Here is a 13336-nt window from a genome sequence, read left to right as displayed (position 1 = left end):
AAAGGAGGGTTTCCCCCAGACATGGCAACCTCGACAGAAAGACACGCGATTTCACTTGATTTCCTGTTTCCGGAATTCCGCACGGACTGACTGGCTGTCGGCGAATGAAATAAACAAAGACTTACAAATCAGACTCCAACACCTCCTCTCCTCACCTGCAAACATGGACACTGGTGCGTATGTGTAAATATTGTCTCTCGCTAGTCGTTGGTGCGGGCTGAGGGCTCAGAGCTTCACAAATGTTGATGTGAATGCAGTACTGTAATAACTACTTAGCATTGTGTGGCTAACTAAGTTAGCCAGAGCTGTTTACTACTACTACAGCTGAAAGTGACTAAGCAAAGATGTGACTTTAAACTCTTGATGGCTTTTGCTCGAGTTAAATCACTGGAGTGACTCTTTGTATGGGTTAAAATGACTGTTTACGTGTAATTATTTGAAATGGAAAGGTTTGTAGAGTGAAAGATAAGCTAAACACCGGCAAAGTCCAGAAACAATGAAGGGAGTCAAACTCAAGTCAAGAGAGCTGGCTGTCAATAATTTCAGGCAGAATCTGACACTGTCATTATGTCTAACCTATTTTGTGTCCCATGGGGAAAAAAGAAGTCATATAGATCAACATTGCTTCTCACCATTCATGATTGTGCAATTGATTCATTCATGAAAATGCTAGTGAATGTTATGTGGAAGTAAATGGGCAGTGTCACACTCTGTCACTGTCTCTGCTGGACTGTAAACTGTGAGCCCTTGTTTTGTGTTTGTGTCCTTGTTTGTTGCCCAGGCCTGAGTCTGGAGAAAGCATCAGCTTTTGTCAAGCGGTTCCGGTCGGAGCCTCGATATCTGCTCGCCCAGAACGTCTCGACTTGCATTGATCCTTTAGAGGTGTGTCTGCATCGGCAGACAGTCCAGGACACAGTACACATTTTCCAGCACAGCATTCCCACAGAGGGCAAACCTGTTACCAACCAGAAAAACTCAGGTACCTACACTGAAATAAAGTTTGACATATGTTTAAAAAGATGTAGATCCACTTGAGTGGGAAGTATCAGTCATATCAAGTCTAGAAAAAGCTACGCAAGTACCTAACTTTTTCTTAAGAATCACCAAAACAACAACAATTTCTTCAAAAAACACATTTCACATGTTGTAGATTTGGAACATGGATGTAAACGATCACAGGATAAACTTTTATAGAAGTACATGGGAGTAATATTTGCATAGCAAATTCAGTATTATTTATTATTTTTGAAAAAAATCCATTAATACATTTCTGTGACTTTCCAAAAGAAGAAAAAAAATATACAGTGATGAATTACAACGGTGTCAAATTTACAGTCACTTCCTCAGCGGCTGCATAGAAACCCCCACACAGCAGTGTAGACTAAATGTTTGTTTAATACCGGGATAATATAACACAAATTGTAGTGTTATAAATGTATGTTATATAAATGTATATTAAAAAATGTTCTATTCAAATTTTTTATCATGCTTGCTTACACAAAATTAAGCAGCAAAAATCTTTTCAACATTGATAACAACAAGAAATGTTTCTGAAGCATCAAATAATGGTGATCAAAATATGATCAAATAGAAAACAGATATTTTAAAGAGTAATAATATTTAATAATAATACTGTTTTGATCATAAGCATAAGAGACTTGGTAAGCATAATGTTTCAAAACCATTGTATCGACCCCAAATATTTTAACTGATAGTGTATCTTTTTTATTAATATTAAAAAATGAAAATATATATATAAAAAAAACTAGATTAATGTTAATTGTTGCATAAATCCACCACAACGTCTATGAAAATGGTCCATATGGCTGAAAATACAGTTTAAATGCTTCCTTGACCTCACTGTCTATGCTTGTTTTTTCCATCAGGGAGATGTTGGATCTTCTCATGCCTCAATGTCATGCGTCTTCCATTCATGAAGAAGTTTAACATTGAAGAATTTGAATTCAGTCAGTCTTATCTTTTTTTCTGGGATAAGGTAAGTCAGCGTTACCATGTCTTGTTTGCATCACAAAAACAGTGTTACATTTGAGAATTAACTACTTATTGGCACCAGGCTCTAAGGTTATAATTCTGCTGTGTGTTGTTTTTGCTGTGTATCGCCTTCTCTCATTGTGTTAATGGTAACGGTCCAGTAAATCCTCTTTTTGTGTGAGATGTATTGTGTTCCCTGGATGTTTGTGGCCCACTGTGTCCACTCTTTGCCCCTTCACCTTGATGGTACACACCCCCCTGATTATGTGTATTTCTGTTTTTGTCTCAGGTGGAGAGGTGCTATTATTTTCTGCATGCCTGTGTGGAGACAGCCCAGCGGAAGGAGTCAGTAGATGGCAGATTGGTTCAGTTCCTGCTATCAAATCCTACCAATGATGGTGGACAGTGGGATATGCTGGTTAACCTTATTGGTCAGTTTAGCTCTGTTGCATTGATGCAACTGTTGCAACTAAACTCTCATTTGTTCAGGGGAAGTAATTATTCTCAACTGATAAGTGATCATTGATATCCATATCGTTCACTTCAGTTCAGACCGAAATTGGTTTAAAAATATGAATTGAAAATCTTCACTTTCGAGGTGCGTTTAAACTCCTATGTGTTTTTCAGAAAAATATGGTGTCGTCCCTAAGAAGTGCTTCCCCGAGTCTCACAGCTCAGAGGCTTCCCGAAGAATGAACGATATCCTCAATCACAAGGTGGGTTCGAAGTTACGCTCAAGCCTTGAAAGCTACTCTCAGTCAGCAGCGTTGTATCCCCTCAAGCTTTCATGTTGACATTTACCGAATGAGGATTTAGTGGCTGTGTATGAGCTGGTGACTGAGCACTCTTTGACTCACCGGATGAGCAGAGGAGAATGTCACTAAGGTCACTTCCCTTAGATAATTGAGGAAGATGGCAGTTTTGGCCAGTGTGACATTTAATAAAGAACTAAAACCAATATGAAATAGTGTGCCAGAAAAGATGGTGGGATAGGCAACTTATTTAAGTATTATTTATATACTATTATTTTTTTTCTATTAGTTTTTATGTTTATATTTTCAGTTTTCAAGTTTTCTCTGCTTTTGTCCTTTTTATTAGTTTTTTTTTTAAATTATATTTCTGTTTAGCTTTACTTCAATTTTCAGTTTTAGTAATTTTAGTACTTAAACTTATTTTTTTAAGTTGAAGTATTTTTAAGTATTTAAAAGGCAACATTTTTAATTAGTTTGTTTTTCCTCTGTGTATATTTTATTTTATTTAAGTTTTGATTTAATTACCCAAAATTATTTTAACAATAACAATATTGAAGGCAACGCTTGCAACCTCAAAAGATTGAAAGGCTGAAAGCAGACCCAAAAAAATAATAATCCATGACTCAAAAAATTTAATATGATCCAAAAATTAGTTTTGTGATCCGTTGTACTCCTAGAATGGTCTTATATAATTTAAAACGTTCTTATATATTAACATATTTTTCTTTTGAATCGCTTTTATGATTTGCATTTGTTTGTTTGCAGTTGAGGGAATATTGTCTAAGGCTGAGGAACATGGTGGCCAGTGAAGCCACTAAAGCTGAGCTGTCTGACACTATAGACACCATGATTGAGGAGGTGAGTTCAATTTCGGAGCTAACACGGCCTCTGTTTTATGACAATGGGACAGTTCAGCTTAAAACGAAAATTCTGTCATTATTTACTCACCCTTATGTTGTGCTAAACCTGAATTCTGTTTCATGCATGTGCACGTCAATGACGTCATTAAAGATCCTGGCAACAGTTTAATTTTTAATAATAATTCTTTTGTGTTCAACATAAAAAGAAAACACCATATGGTTGATAGATTGTTATGACATGAGGCTGAGTAAAAGAGTGATCATTACTATTTTTGGGTGAAATATTCCATGGTGCATTTCTTTTATGGCTGTTGATGGCGCTGTTTCACTGCTGATGAAACCACCACTTGAGGTTGCCAGACAATATTGCAAGGTTATCCTTCACAGGCTTGGTTGGCTGCAAACCCTTGCATGTTTCGCATAAATTGTGAAACTGTATGAGGACTGTCAAGTTTACTTTTATAATTATGGGATTTGCAACTGTTTGTTCCTTATCAGCAGTTGCCAGCTCTGAGAACGTCCCTGACATATCAGCCCTCAGAAACATAAAAGCTTTTCTTAGACACGTTTCCAGAATCAACAAACAGACAGGCAGTATGATGATCAGTTTCGTAATTTAGTAAAGGTAAAGGTCTTTTTTCAAAGATCAGCAGCATATACCTGGGGTAACTTTTATATGATATATGGTAATTTTTACATGATATATATATATATATATATATATATATATATATATATATATATATATATATATATATATATATATATATATATAATAGAGTGCACAAAGTAAAATAAATACAATATAAAACAGTATTATAAATTTTACTTAAAAAAAAAGTGAACACTATTTTTCTTCAAATACACATGCAATGAGGTCCAAAACTCTGAAACTTCATTGCAAATGTCATTCAAAAACAAACTGGAAATAAAGCTTAAAGAATTTGAAAGATTTAAAATTCTGCAATATTTCTAGTTAAGCAAATTTACTATGCTGCTAATATTGAGAATTGAACGAATAAATAGAAGCCTATTACATTTGAAATAGTCTCATTCTTTTGGAACCTTCTGTATGTCAGACTGTAAGTGATGTACAGTAGTGACGTAAGAACTTGATCTGATAAAACATGGTCATCAATAATTAAAAATCATTTAGCGCTAACCTGAACAATAACATTGTCAACCACCTGTGACCCAAAATGAGCACATACAAAGCATGCCCTGGTTTTGTGAATACCTGCGGATGTGTGTTTGAACATATCTTTTATGTGTTTGCATGCATTTTTGTGGGTGTGACTGTGAGTGAGGAAAGAGCGAGCTAGACAGAGAGAAAGAAAGAACAAGTGCCTGCTGGACTTGATGACAGAATGTTCCACAAACATGATTGCTATCGCCCGGTGCCTGTCGTTGAGTGGCAAAGGCAATCTCAGTGGCATTATTACTATACCTCCACCATCTGTGAAGGGACGACGCACAGCGCGCACATCTAAGTTAATATCTCTAAGCTCGTGCTCTGCGTTTCTTTCACAGGACAAACATATGCCTGAGTACGATCTGCTTCCCTGTAAATCTCCTCTTGTATGTTTTCCTGTATTTGATGGGGTGTTTGTTTGTCCACCTGGTGTTGGTTTGTTTTTTCTGTAACACTTCACTGGCAGAGGAGTTGTTGGGAATTGTGTTTGTTTACTTAACAGGGACGTGGAGAGATGTCGCTTTTATCAAAATGGTGAGTTACAATGGATGAGATAACGTGGTGATGGTGGGGGGGTAATATAATATAATATACTTTTTAATATGTACATAAATAAGTACATATTATTTATGTAATTAAGATTGAATGCTAGTACAGCATAGATGAAAGAGCATTACGCATGAAATCGGAGCGGTGGTCTTGCACTTTGAACTTGTATGAGAGTCATAGTTTCATAATCAGCCTGCATCATGTTTATTTTTCTTTTATCTGTCATTCCATTCATAATCACTAGTAGATCAAAGGTGCCCTTGTTTAACTGATGTGTTGGCAGTGCTGGACTGGACAGTGTCACTCTTTACACTATCAGGATTGTCTCTGACAGATCTCTGTGCAGCAGAACACACCTGAAAGTGGCTCACACACAAAATGCCTCCTTGTAATGCGATCACGTACAGATGGAGACTCTAGAACTTACCCATTTAAAAATATTTGTTTTGTTTTCAGAACACCTCCCTGTCATGTCTAATTTCAGTATACCCAAGAAGCTTTATATATATATATATATATATATATATATATATATATATATATATATATATATATATATATATATATATATATATATAATATTCACACACACACACACACACACACTCACACATCCGTGTGTTTGTGTGTAAGTTAAGTAACAGTATGTTTTTATAGTACATCAAAATTCAAGGGAAATATGCTGATATAAACGCTTTAATCACAGAATCAATTCATCATGTATATAGTGGTAAGTATCCCCGCCTGTCACGCTGGAGACCGGGGTTCGATTCCCTGACAGAGAGCCAGTCCATATGGTGACTTTGATTTGGCACTCCATCCTTTTGCCAGGAGGTCCTGTATGTAGCTCTTCACCTCGTTGAACAAGGGTTTTGGTACTGATGAATACACTCTCTGAACTGGGAATCTGGGATGTTGTCATCCTTAAGGTCCTTGCACACTGAGTCCGAAATTTTCGCATGCGTTTTTTCGTATTCGTGAATATTCGTGATTCGGTGGCTCTAAATTGTCAAAACACCATTCAAAATGCTTGCTACGGATGCGAAAAACGCAGAAAATCGAACCTGATTCGATTTTTTTTTTTTTGACGGATGAAAGTTTCGGAGGCGTGAGTGTGATTGACATAACGTGAGGCCGTATTTATTTTTTAACGTGCGAGAATTTCGGACTCAGTGTGCAAGGGCCTTTAAGTGTGATCGGCATCTGCAAGCTGGGTATGCATCCAATGTCATCTTTGTCATCCTCTCAGAAGGGTCACTTTGGGGTTGTATCTCTAAGAGTCCCTCTCCAATGTCCAAGTATCTTAAATGATCAATACTTTCATGAGGCTCAGACAAGATCAAAGAATCAGGCTGTGCCATCTTTGAAGGGATTTGGCACTTCACCCAAGCCACCTGCCCAGCCCAAATAACTACCCCTCTTGGACTAACCTTCAAGTGCTCGTCTCCATCATCATCTTCAGCAGCTCGGACCACCTTGACTAAAGTTTGTGCCTTTTTCGCAAGGGATATCAATGGCTCCTGCCAGTAGTGAGGTAAGTGTTGGCATCAGTTTCTCAGACTGACCCTGAATCAGTTCTTCAACTAAGTTGAAACCCAGGAGTGGTCTCTCAATTGGCATCTTACTCACCAGGAATGGGATATTAATAGATAGACATGGGTCCTCATTTCCTAGCAGGGTGACTGTGGTAACTGCCCAGCCATTAAATGGGAGGTGTCCATTTACAGTGTAGACTTTCAGATCATCTTCACACCCAAGAAGCTCCCGAAGCGGCCTCACCTCAACACTTGGCAGTTTTTTTTTTTTCAATGCACGGTCCACCATACTAACTTGGGCACCTGTGTCGAGCAGTGCCCTCACTGTCAAGTTGCACTGGGTCAGTGCCTTGCTGCCGATCAATTTTATTGTTGCTGTTTTTGGTCTTCCAGAATGCATCCAGAATGCTTTCTCCTTGACTACTGTACTTCACCTCTTAAGTATCTTTGATCTTTTGTCTCTGATGGGTGTGTTTTGGTCCTAGCACTTCTCCCTCCCTAGGCCTGTCCTTTTTGTGCACCAGACCCTTTTGCAGCTTTCACATCTCCGTCTGTTTCATCCCTATCTTGGGCACTACTCATCATGGATGGTTTTGCACTGGTTGGTGGGCCCAGTCGGCGCAGCCTCTCATTCTCGCCACTTGTGATTTTCATAACGTGCCTGAGGATAGCGTCGTCAGTTACATTACTATCTTTACACCGGTGGCTTAGGCTCTGGTAAACCGTGGGTAAGAACACATCCTGCACAGTAACTGCACTGTACTTCCTGTCTGAATCAGCTTGTTTTGCCGCAAAGAGTATTTTCTTGTTTTAACCCCATGACTCGGTATAGGAATTGCTGAGGGGTTTCTTGTTCACTCTGATTGGTGCACATCAGTTCTTGGAACAGTTCTGTGCTATTTCGGTCCCCCAAGTGTGATTGTAAGAAACCTTTCAGCTCAGCTACAGTCATGTCTTTGTTTATCAGCATACAACATTGTTGTATGTGATGTCTGATGAGTGATCGCCAATCTGGCCTCCATGTATCTTGAACTCACTGGACTGTATATATCAAAAACCCTCCCATAGGGAATGCAAAGTCATGATCTACACGTTTAGGCTGCTCAGTGTGAGTCAAGCTAGTCAAGTTCGTGTTCTGGGTAGGTGTCATGTACTGGTGGATTTGTCTGCCAATTTCTTCATATTCTTCAAGCATTTTATGTATGTCTGTGTTTGTTTCAGGTATGGCCCCCTTAACACCCCTAGAGTCAGGTGTGACGTGGTGTTGTCAGTTGGTGGGTGGATGTAACGCATGTGCAAGATGTGTGTTTGTATCAACATCAGATGTAGTACTGCAAATCTGTTTTGCTGATTTTACAGTCTCTTGCAATGACAACAGTTAACTCATACCTTAATCCTCAATCTCAAGCAAGGATTTACTTGACTTGAAGGCACTGATGTACTCGAAACAACCCTCAGTGTCCTCCAGGTCCAGCTCAGATGAGTCTTTAACTTTACCTTGCAATGTGGAATAGTTCATCAGCAGGCAGTCTAATCAGGTCTTTTCTGATGTCCCACACCAAGCGTTTCCTTGTATGTTGCCCTCCGTCGTCCTTCCCGAAAGCGCCTTAACCTCAGGATGTAGACAGCCGTCTGTTCAACCCTCTGTATGTGTCTCGCACTCTCGTTGTCACCATTGACACAGCAGCCGCCAGCCTCTAGCCCCTGCGCTACCTTGTCCCACGGTCCTGGAATCTTTGCATCCTCCTAGGATCACATGGAGTGGATCCCGGACGAGCCCCCAAAAATCTGTTGCAGGCCCTGGCTCAGGAGACGTAAAGTGAGGAGAATGGGAGAGTCGTGTTTGGTCTTTCACAGCTTCTCTGCGGATATGAGGAAGCATGCGTAGTTCACTGTTCTGTTTGCAACTCCCTGGAATGACAAAATAAGAGGCCTTTTTTAATTTTGTCCATATAGTTTAATAGACATTTGTTAATTTGCAACACTGCATAAATGAAATAAAGCAACACAATCAGTCAATAACAATACTGAGGAAAACATACAATTGGAATCATACTTTGTGTGTATCACAATTGTGTTGTATAAACATTCAATTTTCTGTCATATTCTAGCTATGATAGAGGAATGTGCAGTATTATTTATTTTTTTGTGGGTTGAACTCTGGTTCATTACTGTGATGCATAATTCTCTGCAAAGATTTACTGAAATTCCCTTGAGGAATTTGTTTGTTTGTAAGGGCCAAATGTTTCAAGTTTACAGGAAAAGTAAATCAATTAAATGTATTTGTCAGCTGTTCACGGTCATGCTCTAAATTATATTTTGGCTTGCGTTGTGTCATATCTGCCATGTGATAAAAGCAGAAAGGCAAATTTCTGACACACTATACCTCGTTGAACTCCATACTGTTTACTTCCTTGCAAAGCTGTGTTTGAGAAGCAGATGCAAACGACACGAATGACAGGATCAGCGCTGTGGTTTCAGTACCAGAGTCTGGCAGCATGGCACAATGTTTTTGATAAAGAGCTTGCACACAGATACACTTACCTTCACACAGGCCACTGGAATCGTGCCGTGTTGTGTTTTCATACATCCAGCAATTTGCATGGCTGATTGCTTGCACATCGTTTGCTTTGATGTGAGACAGCCAGCCTTTCCTTTCCTTGTCAACAAACACCTGTATGCCTTAACCATACCTGGAGTGCCTCGTGCCCACATGAGGGCATGTTTTTAAGTCAGGAGCAGGTGCTTGTAATCCTAGATAAGCCAGTATCTCAACCCACTAGACTGAGAGGTGACGTGTGTGGCATTGGATGAGTCTGACCGTGGGTGGCCTGAACAGTCCCACTCCACTCCATAAACTTTTTTTTGTTTTGTTAGTTTTACATATTTTTTTTCTTTATTTGTTTCATTTAATTTTTTGTTTTCTTTTAGTTTGTGTTATTTTTGTGTGTTTTCTCTTTGTTTTTTTAAATGTAGTATTTTGTTATTTTTATTTAGTTCTTTGGGGTTTATTTAATTTTTTAGTGTTCTGTTTGCTTTAGTTTATTACTCTTTTAAATTGCCTTATTTCGTTGTAATTTGTTTTTATTTAGTTCTGTGCTCTTTTTCTTTTTTTAAATATTGTATTTAGTTTTGTTGATTTTTATTTGTTGATTTTTTTTATAATGTTTTGCCTTTTTTACTGGTGTTATTTACAGGGGAAATGAAAGAGAATTATCATAAGCCATATTTGATCTCATAATGCCCTGCATGAGGACCTAGCTCTGACCGTTGTTTTCCTATAACATCTTACAGATGCCTTTGCCAGTCTGCTTATATAGTGGGTTTTCATGCACCTTCTTTCAGATCAAGTGCCTATTTCTTATTCCGTACACACAAATACACATTTGATTTCAGAATAATTCAAACATTGCATCCATACACATTGCTCTTAAGTTACTCTGACTCACAGATCCTTATTATCCCAAGTCAAGGCATGACAGAACAGCCAGATGAAATGAGATTTAGTGCTTTTGGTTGAGACTTTTTTTTTTTTTTTTTTTTTAAGAAAAAGCTCTACATTTTGCTGTGTCGTGCTCATCTTCCTGGCCTGTGAGCCAGCTGCTCTTCCCTGGTTGTGCCTCTCGGCTCTTCCTGCTGCCCTGTGGCCACCCATCCTCAGACAGGTGTTTCAATATTGACTCGTTGGTTCTGTACTGACGTCAGTGAGCCTCAGCCATTGTTTTGCGCAAGCGGCACTTTTCAACAGGCAAAAAAATAATAAAATACAGGCGCCCGTGTTGTTTGGACGGTCCTGCATGTTTATGTAACCTGCCAAGGAGGAGAGAGGATGTGAGAGCGTGCGATGCAGAGGCTGTTTGTGCGGTTGGTGTATCTGGGTCCAACGCCGGGTCAACAGGGAGGAAAGAGGGCCGGGGCGCCGCCGGTATTTACTCTCCCTCTTGGAAGACTGGATAGAGAAAACAAACTGTAATGCTAAATGGTTTTCTTTCCAGGATAGGGCTGGAATAGGGTGAGAGAGAACAGAGAAGGTTGGTTAGAGAAAACCTTTTTTTCTGAAGAGCATCTAAAGAGTACAGTAAATTGAGACATCTTTGGTTTATTCACCCTTGTGTTCATCATAAGCCTTCTGTGGAAGCCAAATGATATTTTGTGGATGATTTATACTGTCAAACTCCCAATAGGACAAAAAAGCACCACTAAAAGTTGTCATTTTTATCATAATTTGATTTTTTCTTTTTTGTTTTTATTTAGTTTAGTTTTATTTACTACAGTTAATTAAAAGAAAAATGACAAATATGTCAAAAGCCATGGCTCTGACCCTTTGGAATAAATGATAAAATTTTCCTAGAACTTTTAAGCTATTATTCTCCCAATTTAAAATCTCGTACAAGCCTACATGGCATTGAACAAACATCTCATGACTGAACATCTTATGTGTTCTGAATTGCTTTTATTGTACTATTGTACTTCTACAGTGTTTTTTTTTTTTAGTTTTTTTAGTTTTTAGTTTACTTTAAAACTGTACATTATGCAAAATATCTTCTTGTGAGGGTGAGTAAATAACTGTGGCATTAATTTGTGGGTGAAGTAAAGTATGCCTTAAAAACCCAAAAGTTATGTATATATATAAATAACATATTATTATTTTCTATTTACTTCCTGTAAAGTCCAGACAAATGAAATCTCACATAGTGTGAATAGTGTCGACCAGAAGTCTCTGTAAACTTCATTTCGTGTGGCGCATGTTTTTCCTCAATCCACCTACTTGTGTATGCCAAAAGAAAAATGACAGGTGCATCTTATCTGTCCATTTTCTTGCCTTCCTGCCTGCACATTTGTGATTGACCAAGAAGCGTGTATTATCAAGGTCAAGTTAATCTTGGCTAAGAGAAATCCGCGTTCCAATATGTAAAGCCGAGGCCGCGGTCAGGAGAGGCCAGGAAATGCCTGGGATTGGAGTAACAAAGGCTAAGTTCTGAGAACTAAAAACAGTTTGAGTTCAGAATAAAGAGTACTATAATCAAACATTAGACGCCTCACACACAGTGTTTGTGTTCTTAGTGCTCATCTCAGCTACATCCAGTCAAAGCCAGAGTTTTCTCTATAATGTGGTTTGTTTTCCCAGGTCTTATTCAAGATATCACATCCATATGTCATCCGTCTTTAGATTTCAAACTTAATGTGAGCTTTCAAACAACAAATTTTGAATTTTGGATGCTTGTTAGATGCCGTAAAGCTTGAGAGCTTTAAAATGTACTCTAAAATTTTGTACACTAAAAAGTTTGGTATCAGTATGTTGTTGTTTGTTTTTATTTGAAAGTTATTAGTAGTTTTATTCTGCAAGAATGCATTAAATTGATCAAAAGTGTTGGGAAAGACATTTATAATGTTACATAAGATTTTTCTCTAAAACAATTCTGAAAAAAACTCTTGTCAGTTTTAAATTGCAATAATATTTCACAATATTACTGTTTTTAACATTAGGGAATCAATCAGAATTATTTTAATCCATGGATGAAATCCATTTATTGTGTGAATAGTGGCTAATTTTGATTTCATGTGTCTTTTTTTTTTCTCTTTCATTTAATGTGTTCAGGTGTTTCGAGTGGCCAGTGTATGTCTGGGCAGTCCTCCAGACACCATCTGTTGGGAATACCGGGACAAGGACAAGAACTTTCACCGCATGGGCCCTTTAACTCCTCTGGAGTTCTACACACAGCACGTCAAACCACTCTATAATCTCCAGGACAAGGTACAAGCAGCACAGACTACCTCAGCTACAGGCGTATTAGTTGCCTTCAGTGTGTTGTAGTCCTCACTCACAGGTTGTGTAATTTCTATGCAGGTCTGCCTCGTTAATGACCCTCGGCCCCAAAACCCCTATGGGAAGCTGTACAGTGTGGAGTTTCTGGGCAACATGGTGGGCGGCCGCAGAACACTTTACAACAACCAGCCCATCGAGCTGCTCAAGCAAGCTGCTGCAAATTCCATCAAGAGCGGAGAGGTAAAATCAGCTATTCAATAGGTTGTTTGAACAACTAGGCCATTATAATAAGGCTGATTTAGGGTCATGTGATCATCCTTGCAAATGTTTTTTTTGTTTTTTTTAGCTTTTTATTCATTAAAGGTGACAGTAAAGACATACATAATATTACAGAAGGTTTCAGTTTCCACAAAAATGTTATCTAGCACAACTGTTTTCAACATTTCTAATAATGAGAAATCAGTATATTAACATAATTTCTGAAGGATCATGTGACACTGAAAACTGGAGTAATGGCTGCTGAAAATTCAGCTTTGCCATAACAGGAATAAATCACATTTTAAAATATATTAAAATAGAAAACTATTCTTTTTAAGTGTAATAATATTTCACAATATTACTGTTTTTACCGTATTTTTGATCAAATAAATGTAGCCTTGGGGAGCAGAAGAGACTAAATTATATTCTTG

At 38.2% G+C, this 13336-nt stretch overlaps 1 protein-coding gene across 1 annotated transcript in view; it reads left to right on the top strand.

Annotated features, from left to right (window-relative positions):
- Positions 1-44: 44 nt before the first annotated feature.
- Positions 45-13336, top strand: part of blmh (bleomycin hydrolase) — a 28709-nt gene continuing 15417 nt past the window's right edge. The window contains exons 1-8 of the mRNA XM_081371539.1: positions 45-173; positions 782-979; positions 1887-1996; positions 2282-2423; positions 2620-2708; positions 3510-3602; positions 12480-12635; positions 12729-12887. Of these exons, the coding sequence (XP_081227665.1) occupies positions 164-173; positions 782-979; positions 1887-1996; positions 2282-2423; positions 2620-2708; positions 3510-3602; positions 12480-12635; positions 12729-12887 (957 nt within the window). The 5' untranslated portion in view covers positions 45-163. The remainder of the gene's footprint in view (positions 174-781; positions 980-1886; positions 1997-2281; positions 2424-2619; positions 2709-3509; positions 3603-12479; positions 12636-12728; positions 12888-13336) is intronic.

This window comes from Scardinius erythrophthalmus, assembly GCF_964197995.2.
Source record: "Scardinius erythrophthalmus genome assembly, chromosome: 7".
Lineage (NCBI taxonomy): Eukaryota > Metazoa > Chordata > Actinopteri > Cypriniformes > Leuciscidae > Scardinius > Scardinius erythrophthalmus.
Note: the sequence above shows the minus strand (reverse complement) of the source record. Positions and strands in the feature narration are given on the sequence as shown.